General features: G+C 34.2%; 2 protein-coding genes and 1 pseudogene across 2 annotated transcripts; 2 read left to right on the top strand and 1 right to left on the bottom strand.

Annotated features, from left to right (window-relative positions):
- Window positions 1-5,878: 5,878 nt before the first annotated feature.
- LOC114388274 (C-type lectin receptor-like tyrosine-protein kinase At1g52310) lies at window positions 5,879-11,466 on the top strand. The gene is made up of 5 exons (XM_028348686.1): window positions 5,879-6,214; window positions 6,382-6,436; window positions 7,722-8,150; window positions 8,378-8,939; window positions 10,646-11,466. The coding sequence occupies exons 1-5, from the start codon at window positions 6,143-6,145 to the stop codon at window positions 11,169-11,171; spliced, it is 1,644 nt and encodes a 547-aa protein (XP_028204487.1). The 5' UTR covers window positions 5,879-6,142; the 3' UTR covers window positions 11,172-11,466.
- Window positions 11,467-12,994: 1,528 nt separating this feature from the next.
- LOC114387017 lies at window positions 12,995-15,712 on the bottom strand. Its single transcript, XM_028347120.1, has 7 exons — window positions 15,378-15,712; window positions 15,031-15,124; window positions 14,588-14,706; window positions 14,332-14,418; window positions 14,035-14,127; window positions 13,783-13,840; window positions 12,995-13,276 (listed from the first exon to the last, which is right to left on the bottom strand). Exons 1-6 carry the CDS (start codon window positions 15,666-15,668, stop codon window positions 13,784-13,786), a joined length of 741 nt encoding a protein of 246 aa, XP_028202921.1. The 5' UTR covers window positions 15,669-15,712; the 3' UTR covers window positions 12,995-13,276; window position 13,783.
- An 807-nt stretch (window positions 15,713-16,519) lies between these two features.
- On the top strand, window positions 16,520-22,046 carry LOC114387178 (annotated as a pseudogene).
- Window positions 22,047-22,265: the final 219 nt, after the last annotated feature.

The raw sequence follows: 22,265 nt of genomic DNA, 5'->3' as shown, positions 1-22,265 counted from the left end.
ATGAAAGAATGCATTGATGATGCGATATAATGTCAGATTTGAATGATCATAACATACCGCATTAATGAATGACATTGCATGTCAGTAGGCACTTAAGTAGGGGGGTGTTAAGAAGGCTTTCGACCTAGTGTTGAAGGTTGTTGTGTTGGCTAATGCCAAATAAGCTTATAGAACATATAGGTAGATGAATTCCTAAATAGGTTAAGGTCTTTGCAAGCCTTACTGAGGTAAGCCAGTACCCACGCTCATCCATTTTTGATAAAATCACGCCTACTCTGCAAGGTTAATTCGAGTCTCCCGCATGGTTAGATTATAGAGTGCGACTATGTTAATGGAAGTGTTTTGGTTAATCACTTGAGAGGTGAAATCTTATAAGAGTAAAGAGTGAACATGACATAACATGATAGATAGACATGTGCATTGATAATTGTGACTTAAGAATGATGTGTTACTTGATGAGTCATGGAAATACCGTGTTGTTTGATTATTAATGGACTGATGATGATGATGATGATGGTGTATGATGATAACTGTTGATTATTATGAGATGTCTTGTTATGAAAATTCTTAGGCTTATGCTTTATGTATGATTTCTATATGTTATGTTATATATGTGATGATAGTGGATCATGCTTTAATTGTTAAGTATTATTCCTTTTTAGTATGCTTCTTTTTGTAAGCTTACCCTTATGTTATTCCATGTGTGTCTCATTCCTGTTATGATCTCGTATATGATGTATGTGGGGAGAAGATGGCTAGGAGGTGTGAATGTATATCATGCAAGTTTTGACGATGTAAAAAATTTTACTTGATGAGCACAGATTGAAGCAAGTCAAAGTACATGATGAGCACGGATTGAATCAAGTCAAAGAACAAGATCAAGAAAATCTAAGATAAGGACTTAGTCAATTTGTTAAAGGAATCTCAATTTGATTGCTATAGTATGGCCTCAAAATCTTTACTATCAAATTTCTTTTATCAAAGTTAAATCAGTTCAGAAATCTCTTTTTTGAATTGGTAATTGATTACCAAAGAGTTTGTGAAAATGGCATATTGAAAATTTTGAATTGATGAACCAACGACACAAAATTATTTGAATTTTGATCTGTGTAATCGATTACAAGAGTCATGTAATCGATTACAAACAAAGAGATTTCAAAAAAATTATTGAAAAGTCACAACCCTTCAAAGATATGACTGTGTAATAGATTACCAAAGTCATGTAATCGATTACCAGTGAAAAAATTTCAGAAAAACTTTTAAAAAACACATCTCTTCAAACTGTTTTGAACAGGTATAATGGGCCTATGTATATATATGTCCTTACTTTGAAAATTAGTGAATTCTAAGAGAACTTAACTTTCAAAACCTAAACCTCTCTAAACATCTTTGGCCAAACTCTTGCAAATTATTGAGAATTCTTCTAAGAACTTCAAGTTGTATCATCTGGTCTAAAAGAGAGAAATCATTTTGTTCATCTTATAAAATTTAGTTGTAATCAAGAGATAGTTTGTCTCTTGGCGTGTGAGAAACTCGAACACAAGGGTGAGGGATCCCAAGGTGTGCTCAAAGATTGTAAAGGATTTACAAGGATAGTGGAAAATCGCAAGTGGGTTACTTGAGGACTGGACGTAGGCACAGGAAGTGGCTGAACCAGTATAAATCAAGTTTGCAATTCTCTCTTCCCTTATCTCGTTTATTTTATTGCAATTTACTTTGTCTTACACATTTAAAGAACATTGTTAAATTGATTATTGTTTTTTCTTCTACATTCTAAATCTATCACATACCATTTAAAAGGAGATTAAAACTTGTTAGTTAAAAAATAATTAAGACTTAATTCACCCCCCCTCTTAAGTTATTGAGGCCACTTGTTCAACAAGAGGTGGCCTCATGTCTTTCGGAGACTTCATGGATAAGCGTAGTTGAACGTAAAGACATGAGTTTCTTTTCTTGTTTCCTTTTAGCATTATGCATAGTGTTAATTGGCTCAAAGTCTAGGAAGTTTATCTTCGTAGGGTTGTTATGTTTACATGTTTGTTTTGAGGAGATTTTAGTTGCTATGATGTTGTATAAGTTCAAGTTTTGTTGAAGTGCCACAGGGCATATAGCTTTTTTACTTGTGTATATATATCATATAATGTTTTTATCTTGATATCTTGTGTTCTAGCTTTTGGTCTTTAAAACTCAAAAAGTTTACAAGTATTTTCATAATTAAATTAATCGAATAGTTTTAAAGGAATTAAAATAAAGTCTTCCGCTTGAGATAATCCACAATTCCATGTAACGGCGATAGGTCATTATAGAAGGCACATATACAAGATTGACAAGGTTGTTTCGTGATAGTATGGGAGATTTGTGTAGTTGTTAGGATGCAATGAATAACATGTTTATCTTGTAGCAATCGATGATTAAGGCTTTGTTTCAAAAAAGCATAAATGTGGTTGAGCACGGGTTTAATGCCTCTATATATAAGAAGTTACATAACTTTGTATCAAAAGAAGCACATGACATCATAGGTATTGACAGTTCTACTTGTCACTGCACACTTAGAGTTACTTACGGTTTACCATGTGCTTGTGAACTTGATAAATTTATTAGTATATATGACTTTATTCCCTTGAAGTCCATTCATGTACATTGGAAGATGTTATCCATTTGTAGTTCAGACGACATAGGTGACTCTTGGGGTAACACAAGAGGTTGATGCATTGTGTAAGAGATTATCACAACTAGACGTGTGCTGTAAAATCAGCTTAAAGAATAAAGTCCATGAACTTGCATTTCTGGATACCATTTCGATTTGTTTTCCTCCAACGAAGATAAAAATAAAGGGTACACCAAAGTTTGTGAAATTTAGGGGTGGGTATACGAATCCAACTCCACAGACCGGGCCGGGTGGATAACAATCTTTTTTTTAAAAGTTCGTATAATTATATTGAATTCTTGATTTTGACCCGTTAAGTCGATTGACCCAATAGACTTTATCCCCAAACTCGCATACTACCCATTTAATTCGCCTAAATCCAATGTGTAAGTATTATTAATTTGTTATGTCAAGATTTTGATCTTTAATTTAAGTTGTTATTGTTATTTTGTTATGTTTAAAATGTTGGTATATTTTAGTGTGATAGCTTTTAGCTAAAAAATGAAGTCATTTTTTTTTATTTTATACATTTTTCACTTTTTAAAAACTATTTTTTATAAAAAATATTTTTTTAAAATTAATAATTGGCTCCTTGGACCACCGGCTTTTGCGGCCCAGATACAAACCTTGAAAAAAGTCCATTTATTTTGCAGTTTAGGCTTATCTAGCCCGTCTAAAATATGGGCTTCGTAGGTCAGGCTTTAAACATGTTGGACCGGTCCGTATACCTACCCCTATTGAAATCTACCAAACGTGAACCTTCAATGTGGGAATGCATCGATGAAATGAACACATTGTTTGGTAGTTCAGGAACTCTAAATGTGGCTTGCAAGGTTGGCCGTGGCAACAAAATAGAAAAATGAATCACTATATGGATGAATTTCTCAATGAATTGCAACAATACATTCTGAAGATTATTGGTGGCATACTAAATGGAAATTGTGATTATAGGACAATTGTAGCTTTGTTGGACAACGTAAGGAGTCTTGATCTCTTGTTTGCCAAGATTTGATTCGAGAACTTCAAACATGATACTCTTTCTATGTTCAACTATTTGGCTCAAAAGAAAGACTATTGGAATTAATAATCTCTTTGTATGTTGAACATGACTTAGTACCTGAAGTGATGTTGGGTTATGTCATCGCTAGTTGGTATACTGTTGTATTGATCCACTTATCTAGGATGTAAAATTGGACCTTCTTTCCACTTAGGAATTTTGCACCAATTGCGTCTAGGGGTGGGTAAGCGGGCCGGCCCGTCCCGCGTAAGGCCCACTCGCATAAGCCCTCATTGGTAGCAGACCGATCCAATCCGCCTCGCTTCTTACATGGACCAAATAAATTGGTCCGCCCCCGTCCCGTGGACCCCACGGGTCAAACGGGCTGGTCCGCAGGCCTAGTTTTAAAAGAATTTTAATTTTAATAAAAATATAATACAATCAAATTAAGTTCAATACAAATATAAATAAAATCTCAATAATTAGTCAATTACATCAATAAAATAAATAATGTCTTAACAAAAGAAAATCCAAGCAATAAATTTAAAATATGAAATTTAAACATCTCCAACAACAAACGATTTCATATTTGAAGTAGCTTGAACCTTCTCCATCTCTATATCTTCATTTTCTTTTCCTAAAACTCGAAATAATAATAAATATTAGAATGAAATCAAGTTAAGTGATTAAAAGACAATAATTATTACATATTATTTATCCTGCATATCAAATACTAGTAACCAATTTTTAGTATATATTGTCAACAAGAAGCCTAGTTCGATATTTGTCAAGCACACGTGAGGAGAAATAATATTCTTAGTCTGCTACAACTACTAAATATGATATGAGCTATTTTTTATAATAAAAATATATTGAAATATCTTTAAAAATATTTATTTAACAATTATTTTTGGCTAAAATGATAAGAATTGATATTTTTATTATTTATGACTTTTAGATATGAAAATATGATAGATTAAAAGAGAAAAAGATCAAAAAAGATCAAAAAAGAAGATTTTTAGCAAGTTATCACTTATCTTTTTTATCTTAATCTTTTATTTTTCTTATCTTATCCTTTTTTATCTTTATCATCTTTTAATTTAAATCTTTTATTTTTATCTTTATATCTTTATCTTATCTAATATATTTCTTTACCTGTTATTTAAAAAAAAAAGTTTAAAGTGAAAAAGAGAAAATCAAACCTAATATAATTGGATCAGGATCACACAAATTAAACCTATTGCGGGTTGCGGGCAACTCGTGCCCTTGCGGGACAAACCCGCATAGTCCGCGGGTTAAGCGGAGCGTGCCCAAAAATATGACATAACCATGGACTGTTTAAAAAAATTGGTCCGTAACCCGCGCGGACCGCGGGCTCCGCGGGTCAGTCCATGGACCTAGGCCCGTTTACCCACCCCTAACTGCGTCCCGTCTCATTTCAATTGAATTTGTTAATGGAAATCACTTTTTGTAGATATATATTATCCTCTAAAGATAGCATTTACTTTTGTAAGCTACTATTGATTTATTCGCTAACTCTGTCATAATGTAGTTATTTTTTAAAGGATAATTGTCCATGATCTCTTGTTGTACCACAATGGAAAATGTATTGCACGCTGAAAGTCCCTTCATGACAAAAGCCTTATATGAAACACATACAAACTCTCAACTGAATATAATTTCATTCAACTAGATGATCTTAACATGTAGTAGACATTTCTAGGGATTGAAATAATTTTAAACATTGAATGTGTATCCAATTAATTTCATGGATATTTATCTCGATATGTAGTACACATTTTATGAAATTTGATTTAATACATAAGTTATTTTTATTTATCAAAATATTAAAAAATAAAAAAATGTACAACAAAAATATGATTCGGTTGCATAATGTATAACAAAATCATACTTTATACTTTTATTTTCCTCAAAAACAAATGTACAATAGAAGTATAATTCTATTGTATATTTTTTTAAGAAAAAAAAAAGTAAAGAATGATTTTGTTGTATAATATACAATGAAATCATACCTCCAATTATACATACTTAATTGACCCTCATATTCATGATAAAATTATGATTATGTTGCATACTATTTTTTACACTCCATCACACTCCACTAATATAACAAAATCATAATTTCATTATATTACTAAAAAAAATAATGTTTTTGGAATTTTCAAAATAATGATAAGTGAAAAAAAAAAATGTGTTGGGAGCCAATAACAATCCCCTTCTACTTTCACCAGATCTGATTCCTCTTCAGAGTTCAAACCCTCTTTAATTGCATTTACACCTACCCACCAAAACACTAAAACCAACAAACCTGAATGGGAACTGCCCTACCCTCTTTACTTTAATTCACTCACAACAAGGGCACAAAAAAAAAAATGAACAAGTCTTCTGGTGCTGTTTTTCTCGCACGCTCTCGGCATACGATGTTTTCGTTTCCTAATTAGTAGCAGCGAGATTCTGAGGTTGTCGTGACCAAGGCCATGGAACTGAAATTTGTTCTCTTTCTGCTCCTTCTGCTTGCTGTTGCTGGTTATGGACTCGCTTCCAATGCGGTGAGTGTAATGGTAACCGTAGTTTACTTCTTTTTTTTATATATAAAAAAATTAATTAGAAAAAAATAAGTGATTGTAGCAAATGAAACACGTGTTTACTTCTTTCTGGAAAAAAAAAGGTTTTTTTGCTGTGAACTAATTTGTTGAAGCTTTTGTCTTGCTTGCAGACACTGAACGAGACTTGTGGATACTTCGATGGTTCTCTCAATAGGGACCCTAAAGGTACGATTTTGTTTTATTTTTATATTGCTTAATTAAATCTGCTCAATCGATGTTTTAGAAATTAATTATTATTGTTGTAGTTATTGTTGTTACAGTCCCTCCGATTCAAAACCATTGATGCTGGAGGTTTTGTAGAATGATTGTGAAAAATCATTGAATGCCTTTGATTTTAGAAGAATATCGCTGCATTTCCCTAAATTATCTCTCTCAGTTTCAATGGTATTATTTTATCGTGTTTTGTTTAGGGAAGATACCAAGAGACGAGGTTAAAATTGAAAAGAGAGAAAAAAAAAATGCTTTCTTCACTTTGAAAAGTGATGAACAATTTGAAACAGACTAAGAACACGTTTGGGAATGCGTTGCAAAATTAAGTTTTAGGAAAATGTCATTTTGCCAATGGATCATGACCCTTTCTTTTGCGTTCATTTTGTTTTTATCTGTTGATTTTCATTGGAATGACCGCCATAACATTTCCAATTGCAAACCAAACATGCACTGAATCTTCTGAATATGGAGGCAACATTTCTATTGTTTAGAATGATAATCAAGGTTTTTAGAAACAGTCCACAACTGTGATTTTGGTTGCGTCAAGGTTTTTTGTTGCAGCTACATTTGTCCAGACCACAATTTAAAACCTTGAAGTTAATTATGTGATAATACATCGAGTGTTTTAATGAAAGGTAATCAAGTTAAATGCAGTTACATTTTACTATAATTGGGACTATTTAAAAGTGTTGTTAGTCCTTTTGTTTCCTAGTTACCTTAAACGATACAATTACTATTCATAGAAATGTGGTCAAAGATGAAAGTTGATCTGCATTAGAGATAATACAGGAGCAATTTATGTAGTTGCTAGCTGGTATAAACCATAGGTTTAAATCGTGCACTATCATGCCGCAATGGTGGCTTCCTCATGTGTCACGTCGCACCCCCCAACTTACGTCAACCATCGCAGAGCAGATTGGAGTTGCAGTGGTCGCTTTTTTGAGATCTGAAGATGTTTTTTTTTTAGTTTCCAGCGAGGCAGTTTGCATCTAGATGCATGTTCATGCTCACATCTTATTATCCAAATGAATGGTTTAAGAACTATTGTCCCATGATTCGTAATGCTTCTTAATGTTTACGATTACATGTATGATGTATTCTATCTAAATTCTAACGCAAATCTGAATATCTGATGATGCTTGAAGTCACATTTTGATATGATTTCTATGCTTGGCTGAATAGACTTTGAATACGAATGCTTTAGTATTCAAGTATTATATTATTTCCTCTCCTTGTGCAGTGCCTTGTCCAATTGGTTGGATTATGGACCCTAACAAGACCAAGTGCTTTCTCCATGTTGGGAGGCCTCAATCTTGGAATGACTCAGAGACCTGTTGTAGTAAGTATGGTGGACATTTAGTGTCATTGACATCGCTTCCGGAGCTACAATTTGCCCAGGGCCTATGCGGTGAATCTATAAATAGTTGCTGGGTTGGTGGGCAAAGAGTCAACGCTACAGCTGGTAATCAGTGGATGTGGTCTGACAATTCACCTTGGAACAACTCCATATTTTCTATGGTTGAGGTTCCACCCCATTGTAATGGAACTGGACCATCCTGTCATAGGAACAGCACAGACAATTTGTGTACAGTAGTCACTAATAATTCAAACTCTCTCACGACTGAGAGATGCAACAATCCTCATGCTTCTCTATGTATACTTGATATAGGTATGTTTGCCTTGTATATATCACTGCTAATTCTCACTTTACATTCATTAGAAAATTTGGTATTTGTATTTCCATTTCTTTTTATTCTCTTCCCCAAAAGGTATCTTGTTTTTGAGAAATTTGTTGCATTGTTGCTTATGTTATTTTTTTCCTCCATTTCTTCTATCTTTATTAAATTTTTCAATCATCATTGCTGACAAAATGTTTACCATTTTCTTGTATCTCAGATACAAAATGTAACCAAATGCACCGCCGCAGGGAATACTTTATCATCCTCACAGTGGTGAGTGCCTTGATACTCTCCACTACATTAGCAGTGGTAGTTTGGCTTCTTGTATATAAGCGAGGCAAGAAAAGAAGGCGGTCTAGAAAACTATCTATACCAGGAGCTTCTCTTCCATCATGGAAAGTTTTTACCAAAGAGGAATTAAGGTCAATTACAAAGAATTTCAGTGAAGGTAACCGTCTTGTTGGTGATACCAAGACTGGTGGTACATACAGTGGGGTTGTATCAGATGGTTCGAAGGTTGCAGTTAAGAGATTAAAGAGGTCAAACTTTCAGAGGAAAAAGGAGTTCTATTCTGAAATTGGCAGGGTCGCTAGGCTTCGTCATCCTAATCTAGTGGCTGTGATGGGATGCTGCTATGATCATGGTGACCGCTACATTGTTTATGAGTTTGTAGCTAATGGGCCCTTAGATAAATGGTTACATCATATACCAAGGGGAGGTCGCAGCTTAGATTGGGCTATGAGGATGAAAATTGCAACAACACTTGCTCAAGGAATTGCGTATGTTCAAAATATACTTTTTCTTTGCTAACTTTCCACGTGTTAATTTAGAATTATTTGCTTTCCTTGTCAAGGTGCATATTTTATTCAAATTATTGAAATATTTCTTATGATACATTTTTCTTTTTGCTGTAATTGGGCATCTAGGTCATTCGACTTTGGTATTCATATGCATTCTTTTTAATTGGTACGGCATTGCCCCTTTGAATTATTTATAAATTGAAAATTTCAAATGGGGAACATGTTTAATTTAATACTTAGGTAGCATTTGGTGCATCAACAAAATGGAATTAAATGCTTTATTCCATTCTGTTCCCCTTGGTGTTCCACCCTTTTCAAAGGAACCAGTATGTTCCATTTTTCAACTGTGTCCTTTTCAGTTCTTTCTTTAAAAGTACAAACATAGAATAGAACTTCTGTTATGTTTTGTCCCATTCTAGCATGTCTAAATGTAACTGGTCTGATCAATTATCAAATCCAATAAAGAACTATCATGTTTTGGATTTCCTTGTTGCTAAAATGCCCCAGCCATCTGTTCTTGAATTTTAAATTTTACATCAGCGCAATGATCCTCTTCATTCTGACATTTGTTTTGGAAGATAGGAATCTCCATTTAACCAAGTAAATATTACGACGAAATAGTAGAGTTGAATTAATTAAAATATGCTCTGCTGGTGTACTTGGTCCAATATCTCATGCGGAGGCTAGAATTTCTGAGTATGGATTTGGAATGGATCAGGATCCCCTAATGTTATTTCTGTCATTAGATGATCATAGAGGGAGAGAGACAGAGAATTAATCATCATAGCCTCATAGGATCAAGCACTATTTATATTGGATCCATTAATATCGCATCTGTGTCTTTATTTCTTATATTATGTCCTCGATGTTATTAATTATCATTAGAGGATCCTGATCCATTATTCCATTCAGAAAAGAGGAAATAGTTAAGGTGATTTTAGTTGCTGATGAGGTTTCAGTTTTCATTTTTTATGGTATGTGGTATCTGTAGTTTCTTTGTCCAGCACCAGCAGAGTAATTAAGTTGGAATTTTTTTCCGGATAAAAATGTTTTTAATCTTGCATTCCCTGGGGCCTTGTAAGATTTGATCGTTTATCAAAGATGTCTTTTGTTTAGCATCAATCTTCAAGTACTTTTTCCTGGATGGCTATATAAAACTGTTTTTCTTCCTTGTGTGTCCTATTTGTCCTGTGGAGTAGATTCTCAGATGATTTGTTTTCTTATGATAACCCAAGTTCTATCAACTTATTGACTTGTTTGTTTTACTTTTTTGGATATGATTATGTTCATTATGTAAACTCTAGCATGGCCTTGCATGCTTTTTAGGATATCATGAAGAAACCTGATGGTTTTTTAGTATCTAGATATGCACTATTAGTTAGCCAAATAAAATTATAGAAAGGGTAATTTAGGAGAAAGCAGCCATCATCTTCCAATCCAAGAAGCAGTAGAGGGAAGGATGGAGAAGATCGGAGGAAATAAATTGAAATTTCTGTCCAGGGGAGCCATATGCATGTTTGTTGACTTTCTCTTAATGGAGACTATAATTTTCATTCCCTCAAACAAAAGTATTTCCCTTGAGTTTGTTACAAGCTGGAGTTCAGTTACCAACCAAAAATAAATAAAAAAATAAAAAGATTCCATATCCACAGCATTTTAATGTACTTATTTCCTCATTTCAACAGGTTTCTCCATGACAAGGTTAAGCCACAAGTTGTGCATCGAGATATACGCACTAGCAATGTACTGCTGGATGAGGAATTTGGAGCACGCCTTATGGGGGTTGGTCTGTCCAAGTTCGTGCCATATGAGGTAATGCATGAGAGGACTGTGATGGCAGGTGGAACTTATGGATATCTTGCTCCGGAGTTTGTGTACAGAAACGAGCTCACAACAAAGAGTGACGTATATAGTTTCGGTGTGCTACTACTTGAAATAGTAAGTGGACGTAGACCTGCACAGGCAGTGGATTCTGTGGGTTGGCAGAGTATATTTGAATGGGCGACACCTCTTGTGCAAGCTCATCGCTATCATGAACTCTTGGATCTTCATATAACTTCCTCCTCTTCTAGTATCATCCCAGAGGCTAGTACCATCCAAAAGGTGGTTGACCTCGTTTATTCTTGCACGCAGCATGTCCCGTCTATGCGCCCTAGAATGTCTCATGTCTTTCACCAGCTGCAACAGATTACCCAGCCACATGCAAAGTAAAGCTAATCACTACTAGTCTTGACCTTAAGTTTCTGTATAACTACAAAGTGGAGGGAGTTTTTGTTTTTACATATAACAGATATTTATGTAATTTAACCTGCCCTTTTTTAGGGTCGAGACTAAATCAAGTGGGAATTAGAGTTAGCCCAGGCAGGCATATTCTGCCAGACAATATTTGATGTCATACATGTAATGTAGGTGTAATTGTACTATTGATGGAATTGTAACCCCATTTGTCATTCTTAGAAAAATTAAAAAATGGATAACATAAAAAGGAAACTGAAGTGTGAAGGCAGCATCTGTTCTATGGTTATGTTTATGTAAGCAGCTTAATTGTTTATTTAATATAAAAGAGTTTATGTCACAAATTAAATTATAAAACTTGTTGAATTAAGTTAAAAAGTTATTGAAATAAGTTAAGAAAAAAAAACATTGAAATTATAAATTATTAGTATTTTTTAAGTGCCTACTTTGTATGCAATGGAAGCAGCTTATTGACGGAAATTAGATTTGGAAATGCAACCTCATGGTTGGTGTTTTAGCAGAAGTATGTCAAGTTCATTTGACCAGGTGTGCATACTAAGACAAGATATTGCTTAGAGCAACAAACAAAGATTAAATGCATTTGTGTTTGTTAGTTAATTCACATTCATAGTCCAAGTCTTTTCCTTCCAAACCAGCAAACTATTGACAAAAAAAGCAGGAATATAACATAAAAAATTTCCATCTGCCCATTAAGGGAATAAACAAACTTAGTCAGAATATCATATCAGCAACTTGATTCGCCTCTCCAAGAGTATGAGACCAGCAAATGCAACCTTCAGCCTTTATGCTCTCTAAAATTCAGCCCACAAGATTATAGCAAGGATGACAGTTAGCACATCCTTTAGAAGGAAGATCTATCGCAATCTTGGAATCTGATTCCACAGTGAAAACCTTATACCCTTTTTGCCAAGCCACCTAAGTACCAATATATATAGCCCACAATTCTGCATGATTTATTGAACAAGAGTCAGGAATATAGGAAAACAACACATTCCCCCAAATGATTCCTAGAGACACTCCACCGATAGTGGCTTTATTAGAACTCAATAGCACCGAACCTTCACAAATCACCATAATCTATCCACTTGAGGGCTTCCCAGCGAATAAAATTTAGATTCATAGGATCACCTTGACTCAGCTCGCCACTGTGCTTACGAGAAACCTCTATAGCATCAACCTGATTTAAGGTCCGACTTTTAGCTTTGTAATTGATTCCTGAAATGATTAAGCGTGCGTTTGGATATGCAGCACGGTGAAGCAAAATCAATTTTTTTTTCACGGTCACACGAAAGCAAACCTTTGTTGCTTTTGATTTTTCACGGTCACACGAAGATTTTGGTTGCCATAATCAATTATAAAGGGTATCCAATCATTTCTACACCACCACAAGGTAGCCAAAGCCACAACAAAAATAATAGACCAACTCCTACCCCTCACTCGAATTTACTCCTTCAACGGTCATTTGATGCAATGGTCAAAATTCTTATTATTTTTTTAACACACATGGTTTAATTCGGGTTAATGAAGAACATTCCGTCAAAACAAAAATGCTAACCCCACTGTTAACTCAGTTAATGGAGTCTCATTTCCACAAGATCTAGAGGGATTAGTGTTATTTACCATTTACCAATATGATTTTATATATCTCCCTTGAATTACTTGATCATTCATGGAACTTCATTTTAGGCAACTAAAGATAAACATAGGAAAGAAACTACTCGTACTAACCAAAGAGCTTCTCGCCCTTGTATTACATGAACAAATAAATAAATAAAAGGTTGCAGCAGAAATAATCAAACAATACATATACGTCAAAAAAATAGAAAAGTATTTATGTCAAGTCAAGATAGATACGTTCAAGCCACAATAACAATCAAGATGTACAAGTTTTTCTATAAAAACAGAAATACGAGGCGCACTTGAGCAATATAGAATACAAACTAACACTAACATTATTGCAGGTGGTGGCAACAAACACTTCTAGTTCTAGGGGCTGTTAACCAAGTAAACCTAATCAGAACTGCCCTGGAAGAGATATTGATTATTATCTACCATATTCCCTGCACCATGCGTCAAAACCCAGATTAGCATACTTAAAAAATGCAGGCAAAGGCAGCTTTATAAAGAATCTACAAAGTCCATGCTGGTGTCTAGAAAACATTCCAACATTGTCTTGCTTGAAAATTGATTTTGATTTAAATCAAGGTATCAAGTTTCCTCTAGCCACTTGAGTCACTTTTATATTGTATCACGTATGAAAGTACACTGGCCCTTGAATGTAAAGCTGAATGTTCACATGCACCCAAGACAGAATCAAATGCCAAGAACATGAAGAATGCAAGAGCTAACTCATTATGTAATGATGGTGTCAACAAACCAATTCATTGCTGCGTAGTTAGTAAATACTCGCATATAATACATAAGCAAAAGCACAACTGCACTGAATAATCCAATGAAGTATTTATGAAAAAACACAAACAGCAATGCTTGATAAAAAAAAGCAACTTGACAAGCTGCAGAAAAAAACTATCTACAGGGATTTTATTTTTACATCAAATTCACAAACCTCAATCTATGGACTCTGTTATTTGAGATTGTTGCTCCTCAAATAAAGATTGAATTCTCTGCAGTAAACAACATACCCTGGTATTTAGCCAAAAGAATATAACCAACTCCAGAAACATAGATCTAAATAATTTTCCTTTTCTCCTTTCCTCTCTTTTTATTGCATTTAAATAACAATACTATATCTCAGGGCAATTAAATATTCTGTTTCTCCTGGCAAATAACAATACTATATCTCATGTTTGCTTCCTACCTTGACAGAGCTTCCAACTTCCTCTAGTTTCTGCATTAGTAGCAGCTCCCCAGAAGGATTAGGATCATGTTTCAATGACATTGATGGAGACATCTAAAAATCAAAGAAAACAATGATGGGTGAGAGAGAGAATGAGACAATAAGTAAGCAGCATGAACAATGAGTTCTAAGTTCTAAGCAATATAAAGGTATACTGGGTAATGACAAATTATTGGTCAACCACTCACCCAGAAGTCCAGAAGCAAAATTTAAAAAGAATTATTCCCAATGCACATCACAGCATGGTAAATGACTTACCATCAGATGATGTGGAACATCTTCTAATGTAGAGACCTGTCTTGACAAAATCTCATTTCTCATGTTCGATAGACGCATCATAACAGCCTGAGAAGAATGGAAGCATTGCAAAATGCAGTTCCACAAAAACCATGTTATCAACTTGATGTGGAAGAAGAAAACAAGGAAAAGAAATTTCTTCTTGATGGTTTTTGTTTTTGTATGTATGTGCGAAAGAGGGATTGAGGGTGGTCAGATACAATTCACAATTGATTACCTTCCTAAAAGCATTTGGATTTGCAACGCCCTGGATTTTAACATCATCACTGGGTGGCCTTCTAACTCCAACATTTTCAATTCTAAGAGAATATACACCGAAAAGTGATTGCAAGTATCCTACGAATAGACATAATCAATCGGGTACTAGAAATTGAAACTACAGGGCCATACAGTAATTGCTATAAAAACAAGATATAAAACCAACCAAAACAGATAATGTCAATTGAATGGAAGAGTAAATGGACGTATGCACAGTATAAATTTAGACCATTAAATCATATTTAAATATGATGAGAGAAAAGCACTTTACCCAGTTCATTCATTAACTGTTACAATACAGTTAACAAAATCTAACAGTAACAATTTACTTCATTACAATTTCATTCTATCCCTCTTTATGAATCCAAAGTACAACACATAAGCAAACTGCAAATAACACACCTTGTTCAATCACAACATCTGCCACAGAGTGCAGCAAAACGTGTTTCTCCTTCTTCAGCACTCCAAAGCACGGAAACCATACCGGCCTCGTAACCTGAGCTACACAACCACAAAATCACACATTATTTTTATCGCCAAATCTTAGTTTGTTAGAATGTTAGTTTTGTTATCAAAGAGGATAGAACCCGCCACCTCTTTCCCCTCATTCCTTCTTCCTTAACCATCCAACCCACCTTATATATGCCACAAAATCACACATTAAACATAACAAATTTTTTCAAAAAAGAACAAATTAAAACAAAAATTCGGATATTTGAGAGAGAGAGAGAGAGAGAGAGAGAGATTGCCTTGTAAACAATGGCATTCGGAGTGAGATAGAGCGTTCTGGAACGAACATCCTTCCTAAGTATAAACCTTCTCACAGGAAGATAAAGCAGCATCAGAATTCCAATGCCCCACGCCAAAATCAGCAACACCGAGTAAAGCACCCACTGCACCGTTTGGTACTTGACGAAACCCTCTTCCATTTCCCGAAACGACGCCGCATAAAGCACCGCTTCCTCGTCTTCTCGCTCGTTCTTCTCCAACAAACTCTCCTCCAGCCTCTCTATTTCCACTACCTCCTCCCTCGTCCCCATGGTTCACCGCACCGCACCAACCACCTTTCAGCGTGAGTGTCATATAATTGTTGGCACTTGCTATTTACACCTCCATGTCCTTTTTATATTTTTCTATCACATTTATCATTTTAAACTTTTATCCCATCTTTTTTTCCTCTTATCTTTATTATTTTTTAAATTTAATTTTGAATCCCATATTTAGTATATATTATTGTGTTTTCCAGCAATATTATATTTAATACTGTGTTTTTTTTCATATGACATTGTGTTTCATGTTATATTTATTACAAACTTCATTTATTATACAATGTAAATCAAACTTTATTTTTTTTACATAGTAAAGCAAGATAAATCATAAGAAAAAAAAAACATTCCTTAATTACAAAAGCAAATCTTTTGATGGTGGCTTCTCACGTTGTTCTGTCCATCAATAATTTTGAATATGCATTTTCAACCTCTAAACTCGAGGTCTCTAGTGCCTCTTAACTTTGTGTTTACAATGTTCAAATAAACATGTGCACGCCAATGATTACAATTACTCGTTAAGTGTGACTTGTTAAAGTATGTTTTATGACAACTGAAAATGACTTTCAAGAATAACGCTATTTCATATATACATTTCTATAATAGGTATACCTTATTTTAGAAAGGTATTTTCGGTAATATTTTTTTTTATCTCATACTACTTTATTTATTTTTAAATTTATTTTTTTGTATGTGAATATGAAATATGGGTAATTAAAATTAAAGAGAAGATAGGGGATGTACTTTAAAAAATGGGACAGTAAATAGCAATTGTCATAATTGTTTCACATTAATGGGTCTAAACTGGGTACTTGGCCCAAAGTAATAAAACCTCGTAAACCCTCTGAGGTTAGAAGAGAACGAGAGAAAGAATAATGGGGGCGAAGAAGCAGAGCCCGGGAGTGAAAAACGAGGGTAATGGCACCAACAGTGATGTTTTCGCTTCGTGCTCATTCTCCAGCCTTGGACTTGAGTCCAATTTATGTGAACAACTTCGTGGTAATTTTTTTTTCTCTTGTTTGTTATTTATTTTTGGTTGGTTTATTGAAAATGTTAATTTTTTTTTTTTTGTTTACAGAGAGGTTGGGGTTTGAAGTTCCGACGCTGGTGCAAGCTCAAGCAATTCCTGTTATTCTCTCGGGGCGGCATGCGTATCCTTTTTCTTCTTTTTAATTTTAAATTTTAAATTTTATTTTTGTGTTTCATGGTACGAGGTTGTCTTTTTTACCAAGAAAAAAAAACTTCTTTAATGAGAAGTTTAGATTGGTGAATGCTGCAACGGGCACGGGGAAGACTGTTGCGTATCTGGCTCCGATTATTCATCACTTGCAGGGTTATGAAAATCGGATTCAGCGCTCTGATGGAACATTTGGTGTGTTTTGTTTTCGCTTTGAAAGATATTTAGTTCCTCTGTGTAATTACTTTTTCACAAAATGGCATGTTTGATTAGGTTCCCATCACTTTTGTTATTTTAGAATGATGTTTTTTATATGCCACTTATATAGTCCATATTGTAGTGATGTACTGATGTTACATTGGATATAGGGAAGATTGATGAGATAATGGAAGTTATTAATTATTAATAATTTTTTTACATTTACTTCGTTATATGTCAAGTTACTTTCGATTTGATTTGTTTTCGATGTCGTTGACTTCATGTTGCTTTCATAGAGGAAAGGGGATGTGAAAGTTTGAGTTTCAACGAATTCTCCCAAAACGAAAAAAACTTGTACTGTTGTTAGGTTTGCTACAGCCCTTTGACCTTGTAGCATACACAATGTACATACCCACCTGACCTTTGCTTATGAACAACAACAAAAGCCTTATTCATCTAGGTGAGGTCGGCTATATGGATTTTATGATGTCATCTTGCACAGTTAAAAACCAAATTCTTAGTGATATTATTCACCATTAGATTCCTTTTAATGATTTTCACCAATGTCCTTCTTGGTCTCAGTGTACCCCTTTTTTTTACCTGGATAAAAACCCTGATCCCAACCTTGGCTCAAATTCAACCTTTTCTTTCATAAGAATGAGAATGACAAGGATTTAACTCTTGATTATATGTCAATTAACAACTATCCCTCAAGCTTAAACTGTCAAGTAAAGACACGTTAATTATTTTCTGATAGTGTAAACAATGCATCGTCCAAAAGTTTGTTGAACTTCATTCATGAAAGTATTCTTTAACATGTCAATTTCACTGTTTGGGGTCAAAACATTATTTTCTTTCTTGTTATAGCAAGTTCATCTCTTATTAATCATAATTTAATTGATTTATTGGCAACAGCGTTGGTTCTTGTACCGACGCGGGAGCTATGTTTGCAGGTTTATGAAATTCTTCAAAAGTTACTGCATTGGTTTCATTGGATTGTTCCCGGATACATTATGGGTGGTGAAAATAGATCAAAGGAGAAAGCTAGGCTGCGCAAAGGTTGAAATCATGTGTATTCATCATCCTTACCCCTTATCTGACTTTATCTTTGAAGTTTATTTTCTAGTTGTTCAGCAATGAAATCTAGAAAATGGTGGGGATGAAATTATGGAATAAAAGAGATATTTATACTATAGTTTCTTTTTGGATGTTTGAAAGTAAATTAATCTATAACAGAAAAGATATGTCATGATAACAAACAGCTTTGGTGTTGTGCTTTCTTGTGTCTAAAGCTCAAAGTAGGACTTTTATAGTTTACTGCACTGTATCAAAATTATAACCTTTGTTGTTCCTATTTCAGGCATATCAATTCTTATAGCAACTCCTGGGAGCCTTTTAGATCACTTGAAGAACACAACATCGTTCTTGTACTCAAATTTACGCTGGATAATTTTTGACGAAGCTGATCGGTATGGTATACATCTATTGCTTTGCTATCATAGAAATTACCATATTTGCATAGTAAATATGGTGTACTTATTTCTCAATGTATTGTTTCCTATGCTATATATTATCTCATGAATGAATTAGCATAACACATGTTTTATGCAGGATTTTGGAATTGGGATTTGGAAAAAATATAGAGGAAATACTAGATCTTTTAGGTTCAAGGAAAACAGGGCATGATGATAAAAAAAAATACAGTTCCAACACACTCTAAAATGCAAAGACAGAATTTGCTTTTATCTACCACCTTAAATGAGAGAGTGAACCACCTTGCTAAAATGAGTCTAGACAATCCAGTTATGATTGGTCTTGATGGTAAGAAAAATGGAACCAATTTCAACAATTAAAAGGCTTGATCCTTCAGAATCTGATGAAGACAGTGAAGATAAGTATTACAGTAAAGTACCAACAGTTGGAGATTATAAAGTCCCATTACAGTTGATTCAGAGATACATGAAAGGTATGTGATAATTAGAATTTTCTTCAGTAAGCTTTCTATTTTCAAATACTATTTGAAGATCTTGAATTTCTAATTGCATTACTATGCAGTGCCTTGTGGTTCACGGCTTCCTGTACTTCTTTCAATTCTAAAGCATCTCTTTGAAAGGGAACCTTCACAAAAGGTTAGGCTTCACTTTAACCTTTGGCCCCTTTACTTGCCTAGCCCTAGATTCCTTGAATGTATTTCTTAGGTGGTATATATTTGCAATTTGCACTCTACACTTTCCTCTCTTTATTTATTGTTTTCAATGGTTAATGAATGTTTGTAAATAGGTGTATAATGGTATGACCTATGAATTGTGTGATGTTTCTGGTGTAATTTTGTAAGAAATATGCAGATAAAGTGTAAGGATACAAATATGTCATGGATGTGGCAATATGTCATTAAGAAATTTTACTTGCCAAAAAACAAGATCCATATTATTTGGCTAAGGGACTGGATCTTATATTTAACATGAATGAATCTGCAATTGCATCTATCTTTCCCGTCACTTATGAAAGTTGTTACAAATTCAAAATATTTTGCTTTATTAGTAAAATCATTCATCTGATGATTCCACAGGTTGTTTTATTCTTTTCAACATGTGATGCAGTCGACTTTCACTATTCACTGTTAAGTGAATTTCAATTTTCATCCTATTCACAAACAGAAGGGGTCCAACAGGTGTTTCTTGGATGCAAAACTTTCCGGTTACATGGTAATATGCAACAAGAGGACCGGAGAACCAGTTTTCAGGCCTTTAAAACTGAGAAATCTGCTTTGCTTTTGTCCACTGATGTTTCTGCTAGAGGATTGGATTTTCCAAAGGTTAGGTTCATCATACAATATGATTCTCCTGGGGAAGCTACGGAATATGTTCATAGGTATTTGCTTGTTTGACTTCTTTTGGGTTTGATTTATTTGTTCGAGGGGAAGGGTTGGAGGATGGACAAGTTTGTTCCATTAATGATCTCTTCTTTTTAATGTTCATATTGAAATTTAAATTAAATAAGCTTGCTTGTACCTGTTTATATGGTCTGTAAGAGCTATAAATGTTTTGAGAGAATTGAGTTCATCAATTGTATTTCATAAAAGGGCAATGTAGTGCTATAAAGCTCCAGCCGTGGTGGCTTCCAAAGACCATTAATTACGAGTAACGTCACTAAAAAAGAGAATTGGCACCTGTAAACATCAAAATTTTCCTTCCAACAGCTAATAGATATATGTCTTAACATTCATACATAATTTAACCTCAAAATTACACATAAATGACCTATAAATAACTTGCTAGAAGATCAAATGGTAAAATATGATCAAAATACTAAGTTGAATTATATGAAGCATTACTTTCAAAAATAAATTTAGAACTTTTCTTTAATTAACCTCGTTGTTTTCCTTGACGTCATTCTAATATCTTAGTTCATGATCTATTTTAGGGTGTATGTATGTGTTTTAATGCCTCGGCATCTCAAGCATTAGAGGCAATAACAATCTTATCTTCCTTTCCTATAGCACTATTAAATTAGTATAATGGATAGCTAAAATGATCCTCATATCATAATTACCATTGTATTAAAAATAAATATACTAGAGATGTAGCCTAGAAAGGGTCCATTATAATATCAAAAATGTAAAAGTCCTGCTTATAATGCTTTTAAGGATTTTCTTGCTTGTTTTACCACTTACCCAATAGTTTTATAATAAAACTTAAAGTTCTTTTTTAGAAGCCTAAAGTAAAGGTATCGGTTTGGGTTATATTGCCCTGAGTGTGATTTTAACCATGGGTGAGTGGAGCTTGTTTCACTAGATATCTTGTCTAGTAGATTCAGAAGCATCTTCCCAGTTCTTCCATTATGATGAATATTCTTCCAATATGATTTGAAATACTATCTTCTGATTTATGATGAATTCACGATGCAGAGTTGGTAGAACTGCTCGACTGGGCGAAAGAGGAGAGTCATTAGTATTTCTACAACCAGTTGAAATAGACTATTTACAGGACTTGGAGAAACATGGTGTCTCACTCACGGAGTATCCTGTCCTCAAAGTGTTGGATAATTTTCCACTACAAAAGAACCACACAAAGAAGTCTGTTTTCTTAGAGTCACATCCCTGGGTCCTTTGTCTCCAGAAGGCACTTGAAGCCTTCATCATGTCCAAGGTGATCCTCATCGCTGATCTTATTGAATTCTTCACCTTGCTTATTGTCTTTGTCTTATCTAATTGAATAATCATTGAGAAAACTCTTGTTTTAACTTTTTAATTCTCTTTTGACTTGGAAAACATGTCATCAAAGTTTAACTGTAGAATCATTACCATTGGATTTCTTAAAAGTTATCCCTTGCAGATAAACCTATTTATGCCTTGTCCTTTTTCAGCCCGAGATGGATGAACTTTCCAGGAAGGCATTTTGCTCTTGGGTTCGTGCATACACAGCCCATCGCGGTGAGCTGAAAAGAGTATTTATGATCAAGAAACTCCACTTGGGGCACGTAGCAAAAAGCTTTGCATTGAAACAACCCCCATCCTTGGTTGGACAATCATTCCAAAAGCAAATCAAGAAGAGAAAGATATTTGAGAAGAAAAACGGGTTGTCAAAAAAGAGAAAAGTTTCTGGCTTGTGACAGAATGCAGACCATGAAAGTGGATTTGTTATAAGTTTTGATAAAACAAAATGATGGTAACAAATGATAACTTAGGATGGATCCAAGGGAGACCAGAATCTTGATCATTGCATCAACAATGGGGTTACTAAGAGACCTGAGATGAGGTAGCGTCAAGGTCTTAGGTTTTGTTCATTTCTGTTGCCCAAATTTCTAATCGTCACTTCAAGCCAGATGCTAGCATGTATACTACTGTTAATTAATATTTTATAATGTGATGTTTACATATAAACTTATTTTTTTGGTGGTGGTGAATATATGAACTTTTTTCTTTGGTTGGTGAAGCATTGTTTTTTTACTACTAAAACATTTGTAGCATTGACTACAATGTGCTTATAGTTCTTTGGGAAGTCCAATTGTACTAAAACACCCCCTATTTTTTTTTATATTCCCATAATAATAGCCTCTTCTCTCACCTTTACACCCTACCTTTTTTGTGGATTTTACAGAAATTAGTGTCTGTAACGTAGTCATGTTTTAATACATTACGGACAATAGTTTCTTATTTTATTTGACATGTACGGACAACAGTTTCTACAAAAGATAATTTTGTGTAAGTTAAAAAA

This window comes from Glycine soja, chromosome 15 (assembly GCF_004193775.1).
Source record: "Glycine soja cultivar W05 chromosome 15, ASM419377v2, whole genome shotgun sequence".
Classification (NCBI taxonomy): domain Eukaryota; kingdom Viridiplantae; phylum Streptophyta; class Magnoliopsida; order Fabales; family Fabaceae; genus Glycine; species Glycine soja.
Note: the sequence above shows the minus strand (reverse complement) of the source record. Positions and strands in the feature narration are given on the sequence as shown.